At 53.2% G+C, this 17,280-nt stretch overlaps 1 protein-coding gene across 1 annotated transcript; it reads left to right on the forward strand.

The window, feature by feature from the left end:
* Positions 1–3,064: 3,064 nt before the first annotated feature.
* Positions 3,065–8,674, forward strand: RIMS3 (regulating synaptic membrane exocytosis 3). Its single transcript, XM_059488899.1, has 6 exons — positions 3,065–3,290; positions 5,331–5,472; positions 5,556–5,668; positions 7,131–7,232; positions 7,326–7,465; positions 8,462–8,674. The coding sequence occupies exons 1-6, from the start codon at positions 3,065–3,067 to the stop codon at positions 8,672–8,674; spliced, it is 936 nt and encodes a 311-aa protein (XP_059344882.1).
* Positions 8,675–17,280: the final 8,606 nt, after the last annotated feature.

The raw sequence follows: 17,280 nt of genomic DNA on the forward strand, positions 1-17,280 counted from the left end.
TCTGTGGCCATGCCAAGGATGCTGTGGTGATACTGAGGGCACTGTGGCCATGCTGAGGGCACTGTGGTGATACTAAAGATGCTGTGGTGATTCTGAGGATGCTGTGGCCGTGCCAAGGATGCTGTGGCCATGCTAAGGGCACTGTGGTAGTGCTGGGGATGCTGTGGCCGTGCCAAGGGTGCTGTGGTGATACTGAGGATGCTGTGGCCATGCCAAGGATGCTGTGGTGATACTGAGGATGCTGTGGCCGTGCCAAGGATGCTGTGGCCGTGCCAAGGCCGGCTCAGCCGTGACAGCCACACTCTCCAGCACTCAAACCCAATCTCCAGCCCAGCTCATCTCAGCACCAGGCAGCCCTGAAGCCCCCACCCAGCACCCACTCTGGGCAGAAACAGATTGTGCAGGGAGATACGGGGTAAAAGCACGGGCAGGGGAAAGCAAATCCTCCCTTCGGGCTGAGGAGCCGCTCGGCTTCCTTTGCAGTGGATTATCCCTGTGTGTGTTGCATTGGCAATGATCCCATTAGCGCTCTGCTCTCCTGATCTAATTTGCTCCCACCAGAGCCTGGTGCTCTCTGGAGCAGGCAGTGGGGAGCAGCAACAGGAGCCCTGTGTGCTCTCCTGGCCCTGCAGGGCTGGGTTCTCACAGGGATTTCTCACCTGGAGCATGGAGGGGCCTGGGCTTGGCCTGGCTGAGCCCTGGTGCAGAGGGATTTGTGTTTGTTCAGGCACAGCCTAAGCCGGGGTTGCTGGTGGGGAAACTGAGGCACGGGGAGGTGTTTGGGATGCATTCCCTGTGTCGAGTGCATCCTAAGGGAAAACTCAGGGGTTGCAGCAGGTTTGGAGCCGGAGAGCGGCGGGTGGCATTGGGAAGTGTCACCCCAAAGGTCCCCAAGGCAGCAGATCAGCCCTGACCCCTCCTTGAGGAGGTGCTGGGCCTTGGCATGGGGTTGTGATGGGGCAGATCCAGAGCTGGGAATGCAGCTGGTGCCAAGGGCTCCATCCCTCTGGAGCTGGGATACATCCCACACCAAAGCTTTTATCCAAGGGCTCCATGCCTCTGGAGTGGGGCTCATCCCACACCAACAGCTCTATCCCAGAGGATCCATTCCTCTGGAGATGGGGCACATCCCACAGTGATGGCTTTATCCCAGGCCTCCATCCCTCTGGAGTGGATATATCCAGCTGGGATACATCCCACACCAGCAGCTTTATCCAAGGGCTCCATCCCTCTGGAGCTGGGGGTCAGTGCTGAGCCCCCCTGGGCACCAGGAGTGGGGGCAAGGCCGTGGGTCAATGCCTGGCCAGAGCCAGGAGGGAAAACCCCAGCCATTAATTAATGATATTAATGACCAATCACCCACTCAGCCCTGCCATTGATAAATCCACGAGTTCAGCGGTGCTGGAGCTGATCCCGCAGCTCCTGCCAGGCCTCATCCATGATTCCCATCAGGTCTCATCCCAGCAGAGCCCCCACCCTGCCCCACTCTCCATCCCTCTCTCCTGAAAGAGAAACATTTTTCCAGGCGCTGCCTCCATCCATTATCACAAAGTGGCTTCACTTGGCCTGCAGTTAATAATTCACCTTGCCCTGGAAGATGGATGCTCCGTCCTGCTGGAGTTTTAAATATTCATGGCCAAGGGAAGGCAGCAGGGCCGTGTGGGAGCTCTGCCATCCACCCCTGGTGCTCCCATCCAGGGATTCCCACCCCATCACCTGCAGATGTGCAGATGTGGAATGTTTGGAAGAAGGGGATGTGCAGGGAAAACTTGGCTGGATGTGATTCTGGATGTCCTCAGGGGTGGATGGGGCTGTACCCAAGGGACCCCTCACCCCTGGCTGGGCAGGCTGGTGGCACTCAGAGCCTCCTGCCCATCCAGGTGTCTCCTGGATGTTGGGAGTGTCTGGGTCCTGCAGGGAGCTGAGGCAGGGCTGGATGTTCACCCCAGGGTTCCTCACCCCTTCCTGCTGCTCCCATGGGTGGGGGAAAAATCTTGAAATAGACTGAGATTAAAGGAACCCACAAGGATCATCCAATCCAACCCCTGGTCCTGTGAAGACACCCCAAAATCCCATCCCTGGGCATCCCTGGAGCTCTGGGAGCCTCGGGAATGCTCCTGAGCGAGCCTGGGGAGTTCCCTTCGTTCTGCTTCCATGGGTGGGGGAAAAATCTTGGAATATACTGAGATGAAAGAAACTCACAAAGATCACCCAGTCCAACCCCTGATTCTGCACAGACACCCCAAAATCCCATCCCTGGGAGTGGTGTTCAAGCAATCCTAGAGCTCTGGCAGCCTTGGGAATGCTCCTGAGGGAGCATGGGGAGTTCTCTTTGTTCTGCTTCCATGGGTGGGGGGAAAATCTTGAAATATGTTGAGATTAAAGAAACCCCCAAAGATCATCCAATCCAACACAAATTGTGTCCTGCACAGACATCCCAAAATCCCACCCTGTGCATCCCTGGGAGTGGTGTCCAAACACTTCTGGAGCTCTGGCAGCCTTGGGAATGCTCCTGAGGGAGCCTTGGGAGTTCCTTCCTGCTGCTTCCATGGGTGGGAGAAAAATCTTGGAATACACTGAGATTAAAGGAACCCACAAAGATCACCCAGTCCAACCCCTGATTCTGCACAGACACCCCAAAATCCCATCCCTGGGAGTGGTGTTCAAGCAATCCTAGAGTTCTAGCAGCCTTGGGAATGCTCCTGAGGGAGCATGGGGAGTTCCTTCCTGCTGCTCCCATGGGTGAGGGAAAAAATCTCAAAATATATTGAGATTAGGAACCCACAAAATCATCCAATCCTGTAGAGATACCCCAAAATCCCACCCTGTGCATCCCTGGAGCTCTGGCATCCTTGGGAATGCTCCTGAGCGAGCCTGGAGAGTTCCCAATGGGAAAAACCCTTCCCTAATTTCCACCCCTCAGTGGGTCATGCTCACCTGAACTTCCTGGATTTTTTTAACCCTTCCGTGGCACCGATGCCACAACCCCTGAACGTCCCCAACTTGTCCCCGCAGCTGATCCCGGGCAGCAGAGCCGGTGCCGGTGCCGGCGGGCGCGCTGACCATGTTCAACGGGGATGCCAGCTCCTCGTCTGCCCGGAATGTGGTGCGCAGCTCCAGCATCAGCGGTGAGATGTACAGCCTGGAGAAGAGCGCGCGCGGCAGCGCCGACTCCGTCTCCGTCACCGTCACCGCCAGCAAGAAGCGGCGCTCCAGCCTGGGCGCCAAGATGGTGGCCATCGTGGGGCTGTCCCAGTGGAGCAAGAGCACCCTGCAGCTCAACCAGACCGGTGAGAGGCCGCCCTGATCCCCCTCGTGGGGTTTGAGGTGGCCACCAGGCATGGTTTCGTTGCCCGCATGTCATGGTGGCGTTGAAAAATGGTGCCTGAGAAACGGCGCCTGAAAATGGCGCCCAAAAAACGATACCTAAAAAAAGACATCCAAAAATGGCGCCTAAAAATGACAAAAAAAAAACACACCTGAAAAATGACCCTGCAGCTCAACCAGACCAGTGAGAGGCCACCATGATCCCCCACCAGGCATTATTTGGTTGCTTGCGTGTGATGGAGGCGTCTAAAAAATGGTGCCTGGGAAATGGTGCCTGAAAATGACACCCAAAAAACTACACCCAAAAATGTCACCCCAAAAATGGCACCTACAAATTACATCCAAAAACGATGCCTCAAAAATGACACCCAAAAAATCTATACCCAAAATGGCGCCAGAAAAATTGTGCCCAAAAATGACACCCAAAAAAATGACGCCCAAAAATGGCACCCAACAAAAAATGACCCTGCAGGTCAACCAGACCGGTGAGAGGCCGCCCTGATCCCCCTCGTGGGGTTTGAGGTGGCCACCAGGAATGATTTGGTTGCCCACGTGTGATGGTGGTGTCTAAAAATGGTGCTGGAGAAATGGTGCCTGAAAATGACACCCAAAAAAGACACCCCAAAAAATGGCACCTAAAAAAAACCTACACCTGAAAATGACATCCAAAAAATCTACACCCAAAAAACTGCACCTAAAAAATGACACCCCAAAAAAAGGGCACCCAAATGCCTTATAATAAGGTATAATATATAATATATAATATATAATATATATTACATCTATAGAATACATATTATATAATATATGTATATAATATACTGTATATAACATATGCTATGTGTATAATATATTATAAATATATATAATATCTATATAATGCATATATTATTATATCATAATATAATTATAATTATATACATTTTATAATTCTAACAGCTTCAATCACTCCCCAGTTAATTTTTCCCTACATTTTAAGGCAGTTCCAGGGAGCTGCCAGGACCGGGCAAACCCTTACTTGGGGACAGCCCTGAACGAGCAGGACAAAGCTGGCAATGTCACCACTCACACATGGTCACACAGCAGGGCCCGGGGACAGTGCCAGGGGTGGCTGCCCGTGCCATCCTCCTCCTCCTCCTGCTGCCATCTGCCACCAGCAGGGCAGGGGGTGGAGGGAAGGGGACATCAGGTGGTGCTGGGGCTGTGCCCACACCTGTGGCACTGCAGATTGTCCCCTCTGATATGGGGACAAGGATTTTGGAGGACAAGGGGATGGAGAAAGGGGACATCAGGAGGCTCTGATATCGTGGATTGCTGTCCCCTCTGGCATGGGGACAGGGGAGTTTTGGAGGCCAAGGGGACATCAGGTGGTGTTGGGGCTGTCCCCACAAGGTGGCATTTTGGGTTGTCCCCTCTGGTATGGGGACAAGGACATGGTGATTTTGGAGGCCAAGGGGACATCAGGCAGCTTTGGGGTTGTGCCCACACCTGCAGGTTGCTGTCCCTTCTGGTATGGGGACAGGGGCACAGGGAGGGTGGAGAAAGGGGACATCAGGAGCATTGGGGCTGTGGCATTGCAGGTTGTCCCCTGTGATATGGGGACAAGGATTTTGGAGGACAAGGGGATGGAGAAAGGGGACATCAGGAGCATTGTGGCTGTGGCATTTTGGGTTCCCGTCCCCTCTGGCATGGGGACTTTGGAGGCCAATGGACGGTGCCAGCTCTTGTGGGGTGAGTGGGGCAGGTCTCAGTTGCAGAGAGGACCCTCAGCCATCCAAAACTGGGACAGAGTGAGGCTGTGGCAGATGGAATGGGGACACGGGGACACGGGGACATGGGGACAGCCCCTGGCTCTCCTCTCCTGGCACACCGAGGTGTGTCCGTGCAGGATCCCCTGGGAATTCACCCAGGGAACGATCCAGAACTCCCTGGAATGATGGAAACCAGGAAGGCAGGGAAGGGCTGGGGGCAGGAGCTGGAGCTGATCCCATCTCCAATTGCAGAGGGCGGCCCCAAAAAGCTGCGCAGCACCATCCGCAGGAGCACCGAGACCGGCATCGCCGTGGAGATGAGGACCAGGGTGACCCGGCAGGGCAGCCGGGAGTCCACGGACGGCAGCACCAACAGCAACAGCTCCGACGGCACGTAAGGAACGGGGCAGGGATGGGGAAGGGCACCGGGAGCCCTCCCGGCACAGCGATGCTCCACTCCATGAAAATCCTTTGCAGGTTCATCTTCCCCACCACGCGGCTGGGAGCCGAGAGCCAGTTCAGCGATTTCCTCGACGGGCTGGGGCCGGGGCAGCTCGTGGGGCGGCAAACCCTGGCGACCCCCCCGATGGGTGAGCAGGGGAGGCTCCCGAGGGAGGGAAGGGGGGAAGAAGCCGCGTGTTTATTCCAAAAGGCCGAGTGTTTATTCCAAAAGGCCGTGTGTTTATTCCCAAGGCTCCATCCCAGCACATCCCAGGGTGTTTGGGATTGCTCTGCCCCGTGAACGGTGTTCACAGGGGTTTTCAGATTGGGGAAGAGATGAGGATCTGACTCCATGTTTCAGAAGGCTTGATTTATTATTTTGTGATATATATTACTTTAAAACTATACTAAAAGAATAGAAGAAAAGGTTTCATCACAAGGCTGGCTAAGAATAGAATAGGAAGGAATGATAACAAAAGCTTGTGTCTCAGACAGAGAGTCCAAGCCAGCTGACTGTGATTTGCCATTAATTAGAAACAACCCTATGAGACCAATCCCAGATGCACCTGTTGCATTCCACAGCAGCAGATAGTCAATGTTTACATTTTGTTCCTGAGGCCTTTCAGCTTCTCAGGAGGAAAAATCTTAAGGAAAGGACTTTTCATGAAAAGATGTCTGCAACACAGGGGAGCAGGGCTCAGGGCAGGGCATCCCTGAGAAGCAGCAGCTCTGCCTTTTCCCAAGGCTTCCTCTTCCCTGGGCTTCCTTTTCGAGCATCCTGGAGCCAAACCCTCACGTTTTGTCCCTCTTTTCCCTCTGGAATCCCAAATGGGGATCAAAAGTTGCGCCCTAAGTGTGAATTCCCAGCCAGCAGCAGCAGCTGGGGACAAACCCCAAGGTGGATCCTGATCCTGCTGGGCTGGAGATGCTGGGAATGGGAAGAGCTGCTTGGTGTCCCCTGTCCTGTCCCCCCTGTCCCTGTGGTACTGGGAGATGGTCCTGAGTAAATTCCAGAAGGAGGGAAATTCGGGGAAGGGGAAAGGGAAATGGAAATGGGAAAGGGGAAAGGGAAAAGGAAAGGGGAAAGGGGAAAAGGGAAAGGGGAAAGGGGAAAATGGAAAGGGGAAAGGGGAACGGGAAAGGGAAAGGGGAAGGGAAAGGGAAAGGGAAAGGGAAAGGGAAAGGGAAAGGGAAAGGGAAAGGGAAAGGGGGAAAAGGGAAAGGGAAAGGGAAAGGGAAAGGGAAAGGGGAAAGGGGAACGGGAAAAGGGAAAGGCGTGGTTGGACCCCTGAGAGTTCCTGGCCCCTGATCCCTCCTGTCCCAACCTCTGCTTTTCCTGGGGATCACCCAGCCTGGGTAAATCCCAGCCCTATTCCCACCATGAGGGATAAAATCCCAGTGACAAGGATGGAACCAATGGGCTGGAGGAGCACCCACCCAGATCTCTCCAAGCTCCTTCTCAGCCCCCAATTCCCAACAAACCAGGCATCCAGTGGGACTCTGTGTGTGAGGGTGCCCAGATCCCACTGGTGGTGGGGACCTGGGGCTGTGGCCGTCCCCAGGGGGAGGTGACCATCAGGCAGGGCCCTGAAGGCGTGTCCCCCCTTGCAGGAGATGTCCACGTGGGCATGGCTGACCGCAACGGGCAGCTCGAGGTGGACGTGATCCAGGCCAGGGGGCTCATCCCAAAGATGGGCTCCAAGTGCATCCCTGGTAGGTGGCTGTGGAGGGACAGGGTGGGTGCCATGGTGGGATCACCCCAGGATCCTGCTCCACGTCCCTGCTTGTCCCTGTTTCCCACGGCAGCCACCTATGTGAAGGTTTACCTGCTGGAGAACGGCGTCTGCCTGGCCAAGAAGAAGACCAAGGTGGTAAAGAAAACCTGCGACCCCTCGTACCAGCAGCCCCTGCTCTTTGAGGAGAGTCCCCAGGGCAAAGTCCTGCAGGTGGGCAGGGACACCTTCCCCTGTCCCAGGTGGCTCTGAGCCCCATCCAGCCTTTTCTGGGACACTGCCAGGGGTGGGACAGCCACAGCTTCTGTGGGCTGGGATGCCCTCCTTGGAGATGGGATGTTCTCCTTGAGGTCTGGGTGCCCTCCTTGGGGTCTGGAATGCCTTGGGGCGTTGGGATGTTCTCCTCAAGGTCTGGGATGTTCTCCTTGAGGTCTGGGTGCCCTCCTTGGGGTCTGGAATGCCCTGCTTGGGGTTGGGATGTTCTCTATGGGAATGTTCGCCTCAAAGTCTGGAATGGTTTGCTTAGATTTGGGATGCTCTCCTTGGGGTTGGGATGTTCTCCTTGAGGTCCAGGACGTTTTCCTGGAGGTCTGGGATGCCCTGCTTGGGGTTGGGATACTCTCCTTGGGGTTGGGATGGTTTTCTCAAGTTTGGGATGCTCTCCTTGAGGTTGGGATGGCCTCTTTGGGATCTGGAATGATCTCCTTGAGGTTGGGATGCTCTCCTCAAGCTCTGGAATGCCCTTCTTGGAGTTGGGATGCTCTCCTCAGGGTTGGGATGGTTTCCTTCAGTTTGGGATGCTCTCCTTGAGGTTGGGATGTTCTCCTTGAGGTCCACCATGCTTTCCTGGAGGTCTGGAATGCCCTGGTTGGGGTTGGGATGATCTCCTCGAGGTTGGGATGGCCTCTTTGGGATCTGAAATGCCCTCTTTGAGGAGGGATGTTCTCCTCAAGGTCTGGGATGCCCTGCTTGGGGTTGGGATACTCTCCTTGGGATTGGGATGGTGTCTTCAAGTTTGGGATGTTCTCCTCGGGGTTGGGATGGTCTCCTTGAGGTTGGGACCTCCTCACCCTGACAGGGTGAGAGGAGCAATTCCACGGATCCCCAGAGCCCTTCCTGCTGCCCCTCAGACCTTCCCAAGCATGGTTTTTCCATCTGGGCAGGATTTCCCCACAGCTCCCATCTCCATCACCCGTTCCCTGCCCACAGGTGATCGTCTGGGGCGATTACGGGCGCATGGACCACAAGTGCTTCATGGGGATGGCCCAGATCATCCTGGAGGAGCTGGATCTCTCCAGCACCGTCTCGGGCTGGTACAAACTCTTCCCAACCTCCTCCCTGGCCGACTCCAGCATCGGACCCCTGACCCGGCGCCTCTCCCAGTCCTCCCTGGAGAGCTCCACCAGCCCCTCCTGCCCGTAGAGGCTGGGATGGGCCAGGAGACATCCAAGGAAACCTTGCAGAACTGGTCGTGGAGAGCTGTAAATATCCTTATTTTTTTGGGGTTTTTTTCCTTTTTTTTTTTTTTTTCTAATTTTCAATCTCCTTCCCCCACTGGACGCCCTCCCTGGGAAGGGAGAGGGAGCAAGGACTGGGTGTGAGGCAGGGGGGAAGGAGAGGTGAAAATTCCCCCTGAGGGCTGCGACTGCCAACGACCCCAAGACTGTTCCCAAACCTCGTCCTGGGAGCTCCCAGCTCTCTCCCAGCCAGAGCCTGGCTGAGGACGAGGTCCCTTTATCTGTCTCGGCCTTGGGATGGTTTCCTCAAGTTTGGGACGCTCTCCTCGAGGTTGGGATGACCTCTTTGGCATCTGGAATGCCCTCCTTGAGGTCTGGATGGCCTCTTTGGGATCTGGAATGCTCTCCTCGAGGTTGGGATGGCCTCTTTGGGATCTGGAATGCCCTCCTTGAGGTCTCCTTTCCCTGCCTCCCAGGAAGAGGTGGCTTTCCAAGGGGAAAACCCCACCGGACTCAGAGCAGATCCAACTCAGCACTATTTTTTTGTTTTCCAAGGAATGTAGCATCTTCTCTTATGTAGCTTTGCCACGTGCTAACAACACATTCACTGCAATACCCAAGAGAACTCCGGGTGGACCGGGAACATCTGCCAGTCTCATCCCGTTTGGTCGCTTTCCCAGCACTTTTGGTGGCCATTTCCCTGCCTTTTTTTTACGTGTTTTTTCCCCCAATTTTTTGGGTTTTTTTGGGTTTTCCCGGGAGCATGTAGCCTGTGACCATTGCCAAAGCAAGAGGGGACAGGGAAAGGGGCGCTGGCCTCCCCTCAGTGTCCACTGGGCTTCTCCTCGTGTGTGGCCAAAACCAGACCCAAAGGACAAACTCTGGGAATGCGTCGTGGGAGGAGGAAGGAGAAGGTGACACAACGGAGCAGATACATCAGGCTCCTGGTGGATCACCTGCCTCCCAGCCCTCTCCTTCCCAGCTGGAGGGCCGGGATGCTCTCCTCGAGGTCTGGAATGCTCTCCTTGGAGCTGGGATGTCCTCCTCGGAGCTGAGATGTTCTCCTTGGAGCAGGAATGTTCTCCTTGGAATTGAGATGTTCTTCTCGAGGTCTGGAATACTCTTCTTGGAGCTGAGTTATCCTCCTTGGAGCAGAGATGTCCTCCTTGAGGTCTGGAATGCTCTCCTTGGAGCTGAGATGTCATGTCCTCCTTGGAGCTGAAATGTCCTCCTTGGAGCAGAGATGTTCTCTTCGAGGTCTGGAATGCTCTCCTTGGAGCTGATATCTCCTCCTTGGAGCTGAGATGTTCTCCTTGAGGTCTGGAATGTTCTCCTCGGAGCTGAGATGTCCTCCTTGGAACTGAGTTGTTCTCCATGGAGCTGGAACACTCTCCTTGGAGGTGGGATGTCCTCCTTGGAACGGAGATGTTCTCCATGGAGCTGGAACGCTCTCCTTGGATCTCGGATGTCCTCCTTGAGGTCTGGCTGTCCCTCTTTGGGGTCTGGGAAGTCCCTGCTGGGGTTGGGATGTTCTCCTTGAGGTCTGGAATGCTCTCCTCGAGCTTGGGATTCCTTCCCTGAGGGCTGGGATGACCTTCCCAAGATCTTGGATCCCCTCCTGGAGATGCCCTCCTTGGAGCTGGGATCTTCTTCTCCTCCTCCTCCAGACCAGGCTGTCCTCCTCAAGCTGTGGGATTCTCTTCCCAAGCTCTGGGACTCCCAAACTCTGGGATTCTCAAGCTCTGGATTCCCTTCCCAGGCTCCATCACGCTCCCCTCAAGGTCTGGGACATCCTTGGGCTTGGGACACCCTTCTGGAGAGCTGGGATTCCCTCCTGGATGTTTGAATTCCAAGCAGGAGCAGAATCCAACTCTGGTTCTCCCCAGGGGGACACCTCAAGGGCAGCTCTGGGATTCGGGGGGCAGACAGAGGAGTTCCTTAGCAGGGTGAGCGTTTTTGGGTTTTTTTTGTTCGTTTTGTTTGTTTTTCCCAAGCAGCATTTTGGTTCCCTCTGAGGGATCCAGTTCTTGTAGCAAACCCGGGAATTTACGGAAGCTTTTTTTGAAGGTGCCTATTGAAATTTGCTGAAATTACTCAGGGGAGACACCACTAGAAACTCTTGGTTTCTTCATCAAATATTTCCTAAATCCAATGACTGTCCTGAAGGATCAGTTCCCAAGAGAGAAGGAACAAAATCCCGACAACACCAAAAGTTGAGGAGACTGGAAGAGGACAAGAGGTTCATGGGGAATTTCATGGGGCTGGCTCTGACCTTCAGTCTTCACCACAAAGCACCCCACAGCATGGTTTGGGGGTTTTTATAGGATTATTTCTTGGCAAAACACGGAATTCCACGATGCACAGAGCACAACAAACCCACCTGGGCTTCTCCTGGTGGCGCCGGGAATGAAGAACCAGCTCAGCCACAGCAGAACAAACCCAAACCTGAAGGAAAAGACTCTCGGGATGAAGCTGTTCCCTCCACAAACCCAACCCCAAACCTGGGGCTCCATAAAAACCAAACCTGGGAGTCCTCAACCCCAAATCCGGGGTCCACAAATCCAAATCTGGGGGAGGAATCATAAATCCAGTCCCAGGGCTCCACAAACCCAAACCTGAGGGTTCACAAATCCAAACCTTGAGGTCCACGACCCCAATTCTGGGGTTGCATAACCCCAAATCTGGGGGCTCAAAAACCCAAACTTGGTGTTCCATAACCTCAAATCTGGGGTTCCACCAACCCAAACCTGGGGTTCCATAACCCCAAAGTTCCACAATCCCAAATCTTGGGGTCCACAAGCCCAAACCAGGCGTTCCACCAACCCAAAACTGAGGTTCCACCAACCCAAACCTGAGGTTCCATAACCCCAAAGTTCCACAACCCCAAACTTGGGGGTTCACAAATCCAGATCTGGGCAATCATAAATCCAAACCTGAGGGTTCAGAAATCCAAACCTTGGGGTCCACAAGCCCCAAACTGGGGTTCCACCAACTCAAACTGGGGTTCCACCAACCCAAACCTGGGGTTCTATAACCCCAAAGTTCCACAACCCCAAATCTTGGGGTCCACAAATCCCCAAACTTGGGAGCCTACCAACCAGATCTGCAGGTCTACAAATCCCAACTTTGGGGTCGACAAATTCCAACTTTGGGGTCTCCAGACTCCAACTTTGAGGTCTCCAAAGCCACACCTGGGGTTCCACAGCCCCAAAGCCGTGGCCAGCAGGACTCTGTGCTGTGGCCAATCCACCTGGCACTGCCACAACTTTGGTGCCATCGTGACGGGGACTTGGAGCTGCTGCTGGGACTTTGCCAACTCCAAACCACCCAGAAGGGAATTGTCTGGATCCTGCAGAGCTGGGATGGGGAAAAGTTCATCTTTTCCCACCGTGAAGAATGAAATCGGAGGAGGAGGAGTTCGGGCTGTGATTCCTGGATGGAGACCTCTGGGAATATGGGACGTCCTGAATCTCTGGTGGTTTGGGGAACAAACTCAGTGCCCTGAGTGCTGAGACAGGAACAAACAACAGCCTGGACTCGATGTTCCCTCCCGAGCACGGAGCAATTCCACGAAGCCAACACGGAGTCACAGCAAACAGAATTCCAAGAGGCTCAACCTGCGCCAGATTTTTGACTCTCCACGAGGGAAAGCATCCCAAAAGGAAAAGCTTCCTGCTCCTCCGAGCTGCTGCTCTTCCCTCTGGCTTCACCGACTCGGTTCTGACGGGAAAACTCCAACTCTGAGCGGTGGGATCATCCCAGGCACGGAGCAGGAGCGTGGGCAGAGCAGGGAGCTGAGCAGGGACCTTGTGCTGCTGGCGTGGGCACAGCTTCCCACATTCCCCGCATTCCCTGCTCCGTCCTGGCTGCCAGGAACATCCCAGGAACACGCCAGGAACATCCCACGGCCGCGCCTGACGGGAGCAGGGGCAGGGGGATCAGCAGAGCGCGGCCACCACGGCCAGCACGAGCTTGGTTTTGTGGGTTTCTTGGTTTCTTGGTTTTCTGCTGGAAAAATCCCAGTGGAATTCCACCTGGGAAGGAGGAAAACACAAAGATTTTTGGTGAGGATTTTTTTGTGAGATTTTAGTGAAATTCCACCTGGGAACGAGGAAAACACAAAGATTTGGGCTCACAAGGATGAACTGGGGGAGCCACCAGGCACTCCCCAGGGCCAGCACAAGCATCTCTGGCTTTGGAAAAATCACAGCGAAATTCCACCTGGGAATGAGGAAAACCCAAAGATTTTTGTGAGGATGAGTTGAGGATGACCGCCACGCACTCCCCAGGGTCAGCACAAACATCCCTGATTTTTGGTGGAAAAAATCCCAATGAAATTCCACCTGGGAACGAGGAAAACCCAAAGATTTTGGTTCACAAGGATGAACTGGGGAAGCCACCATGTGTTCCCCAAGGCAAACACAAGCTCCCTGGCTTTCTGCTGGAAAAATCACAGTGAAAATTCACATGGGAATGAGGAAAACCCAAAGATTTTTGTGGGGATTTTTGGTGAGATTTTAGTGAAATTCCACCTGGGAACGAGGAAAACTCAAAGATTTTTTGAGGATGACCACCACGCACTCCCCAGGGCCAGCAGAAGCAGCCCTGGTGAAATTCCACCTGAGAATGAGGAAAACCCAAAGATTTTGGCTCACAAGGATGAACTGGGGGAACCACCACATGCTCTTCAAGGCCAGCACAAGCTTCCCTGGCTTTCTGCTGGAAAAATCCCAGTGAAATTCCACCCGGGAATGAGGAAAACCCAAAGATTTTGTTTCATGAGGATGAGTTGGGGGAGCCACCATGCGTTCCCCAAGGCCAGCATAAGCATTTCTGTTTTTCTGCTGGAAAAATCCAAGTGAAATTCCACCCGGGAATGAGGAAAACCCAAATATTTTGGTTTTTGTGAGTTGGGGGTGACAAGGACAAAGTGCAGCCCTCCATGGGAGGGGTGAACACCATGGAGTGACACCAAAATCCAGGAAAACATTCCCTCCTTCCCTCCCAGTGCCCCGGGAGCTGCCAGCAGGAATGACCCAACCTCAAACTGGTGTGGGAAACCCAAACCGGGGGAGAAACCAGGATTGTGCCACGCTGGGGGTTGCAACATCAACTTCTCATTTCTCAACCCCTCAGGAGCTCGTGTCAGATGTTTTCCGTCCTCAAACAAGGAGAAAAACACGGCCAAGACACCCAGAAATCCCAAACTGAGCCCCCTGCCAGCTCCTGAGGAAGTGAATTCCATCCCAGGATAAATTCCTGCACTCCAAAGTTGGATTTTTTGTTGTTTTTCTGGGGGAATGTTTTCTCATAAAGGGCATTTTTCTGATGTGCAATTCGATTTTGCAAAATTCCCTGGAAGGAATTTAGAGCTCAATGGTTTTCTCTATTTCCTATCAAGAAAAGAAATCCAAATCGCCGGATTTGCCAGAGATTTTTTTTTTTTCTTTTTCCTAGAAAGAGGAATAAATATGGAATTACATCAGTTTTGCAGCACATTTCACACCCAGCCCCCAGCAGAGAGGAGCAGCCCCCACCTGACACTGCCAGCACTGAAATCCAAACCCCCAGCTGGAATCACAAGGATGAATTTGATTTAAAAAAAAAAAAATAAAAATTCTTGGGATGATGCTGGAACATCCTCTGAAAGCTGACAAAACTCACACAAAGCGCAGAGAACACTCCAAAATTCCAGGCTTGAGTTATGCCTGGTTTGGAATGCACCAGATTTGGCAAAATCCAGGGAAAATTTACAAGAATTTGGTTCCATCACCATCAGGGCACGCTGAAAAACCTGGGAGAGGAGGTTTGGGTGGAGTTTTCCCAAAATCCAATGGAATCCAGCACCAAATCCCTGAATCTACTGCCACAGAGCACCAGAGAGGGGAGGAAAAAAATCCCCAAAAATCCTCTCCACCTTTCCCAGCTCTGAATTCCACCCAGAGCAGGAATTCCTCAGGAATGGGATCAGGATTCCCTTGAGCTGCCAGGGAATCCTTTCTGTTCACTGCCTGACACCACAATTTAGGAAATCCAGCCTGGATCCCACCATTCCCACCTGGATTTACAAATCCCAGGAAGGATTTTTTTCCTCACAGAAAAAAACAGGTGGAAAATATCTTTTTTCCAGTTAAATCAGAGGTTTCTTTCTTTCTGGATGGGAAATTCCTGGATGTGGGAACCTCTGGATTGGTTTGGAAAATACCAGAATTAAGGAACCGAATCCAACCTGAATTTGTTTTTCCTCATGGGTGGAAAGATCTCTCCCTGTTTTCCCTGGGGATTCCATGGCTGCAGATGGATCTGGAGAATTCTGGAGAATTCCCAGCAGGGTTTTCCAAGGGCAGCAAGGCCTTTCCCAATGTTCCAACTGGAAGTTTTCCCTCTGCTCCACAAATCCCAAGCTGGTTTGGGTGGGAAAGACAAAAATCCATCAAATTCCAGCCCCTCAGAGGCTGCTCCAAGCCCCATCCTGGGACACTTCCATGGACAGGCCAGGATTTCTGTTTTTTCATGGAGAAACCCCCTCCCAATCCTTGGCTGGTTGGTTAAAGGTGTGAAAATCACTTTTAGGAGTTGAAAAGCTGCAGGAAAGACTTTTTAGGGAAATAAAAAAACCAAGAAAAAGCATCCCAAATAACAGGGTTGGAATTTTGGGGGTCACTCTGAGGGGACAATCCCGCTCACCTGAGGAAGATTTTGGGGTTGAAAAAGACACAGAAAAGTGTCCAAGTGTTGGTCTGGGTGGCTGAGGAACCTCCACGTGGTGGGACCCCCGAGCATCCCTCAGGAACACCGGGATGGACTCCAGGAGGATCCAGGAGAATCCAGGAGATCCCAGGGCCTGGAGCTCCGCTTGTTGCTATACCTCATCCTTCCCTTTTCCTTGGATCCTTCCCTTTTCCTTGGATCCTTCCCTTTTCCTTGGATCCTTCCCTTCTCCCACTTTTTCCATTCCTTTAGGACCCAGAGCTTGTGCACTCGGCCACATCCAGGTTTTTTTTTTTTGGTTGTTTTTGTTTTTGTTTTTCCCTGTGGAATGAAAAGCAATCCATGATTGGGGTGGGCAGCTCCCAACCCTGCTCCCTTTGGGATTTGAGCCCGAGGGAAGGGAATCCCGGGGCGGGAGGGATGATCCAGAGGGATCCTGGGGTTGGAGGGATGATCCAGAGGGATCCCTGTGCCCCTTTGCCACCACCTCTGTCTCCAGGGCTGCCCTGAGCCCCCCAAAACCTTCCCAGGAGTGGGCGAGGGGCTCGACTCCGAAATCCAGCGCTGCTCCCGCCCTTGGGAGGGCACAAATGTCTTGGAGGGGCACAAATCCCTCTCCAAAGCCCTTGGAAAGGGCAGAAATCCTTTTCCAAAGCCCTTGGAAGGGCACAAAGCCCTTGGAGGGGCACAAATCCCTTTCCAATGCCCTTGGAAGGGCAGAAATCCCTTTCCAAATTCCTCTCCAAAGCCCCTGGGGGGGCACAATTTCCTCTCCAAAGCCCTTGGATGGGAAGAAATCCTTTTCCAAAGCCCTTGGAAGGGGCACAAATCCTTTTCCAAAGCCCTTGGAAAGGCACAATTCCCTTTCCAAAGCCCTTGGAGGGGCACAAATCTTTTTCCAACGCCCTTGGAAGGGCACAAATCCCTTGGAAGGGCACAAATCCCTTTCCAATGCCCTTGGAGGGGCACAGATCCCTCTCTAAATTCCTCTCCTAAGCCATTGGAAGGGCACAAATCCCTCTCCAAATCCTTCTCCAGTGCTCTTGGAGGGGCCCAAATCCTTTTCCAATGCCCTTGGAGGGGCAGAAATCTCTTTACAATGCCCTTGGAAAGGCACAATTCCCTCTCCAAAGCCCTTGGAGGGGCAGAAATCCCTCTCCAAAGCATTTGGAAGGGCACAAATCCTTTTCCAAAGCCCTTGGAGGGGCACAAATCCCTTTCCAAAGCCCTTGGAGGGGCACAAATCCTTTTCCAAATCCCTTGGAAGGGCACAAATCCCTTTCCAAAGCCCTTGGAGGGGCAGAAATTCTTTTCCAATGCCCTTGGAAGGGCACAAAGCCCTTGGAGGGGCAAAAATCCTTTTCCAAATGCCTTGGAAGGGGCACAATTCCCTCTCCAAAGCCCTTGGAGGGGCAGAAATCGTTTTCCAAATCTCTCTCCAAAGACATTGGAGGGGCACAAATCTTTTTCCAATGCCCTTGAGAGGGCACAGATCCCTTGGAAGGGCACAAATCCTTTTCCAAAGCCCTTTGAAGGGCACAAATCCCTTTGAAGGGCAGAAATCCCTTTCCAATGCCCTTGGAGGGGCACAAATCCCACCCCAGGGAATATCCCAAAGGAATTCCCGACCCCAAGGGGGAGCCCCTGAATGTTCAGAGCACTTTGAAGTTGGTGGCCTTGTTTTCTTAAAGGGCTTTGATCTTTTCATGAAAGGAGAGAATCTTCCCCATCCCATCATCATCATCATCATCATCATCATCCTCCTCCCCAGCTCGGAATTCATCCCTGGAATGTTCAGGGTGATCCAGGATTCTGGAATCTGTCATTAATCCCTCAAGTTTACACCTAAAAAGGGGAAAA

The sequence above is a fragment of the Ammospiza nelsoni genome, chromosome 25 (assembly GCF_027579445.1).
Source record: "Ammospiza nelsoni isolate bAmmNel1 chromosome 25, bAmmNel1.pri, whole genome shotgun sequence".
NCBI lineage: Eukaryota > Metazoa > Chordata > Aves > Passeriformes > Passerellidae > Ammospiza > Ammospiza nelsoni.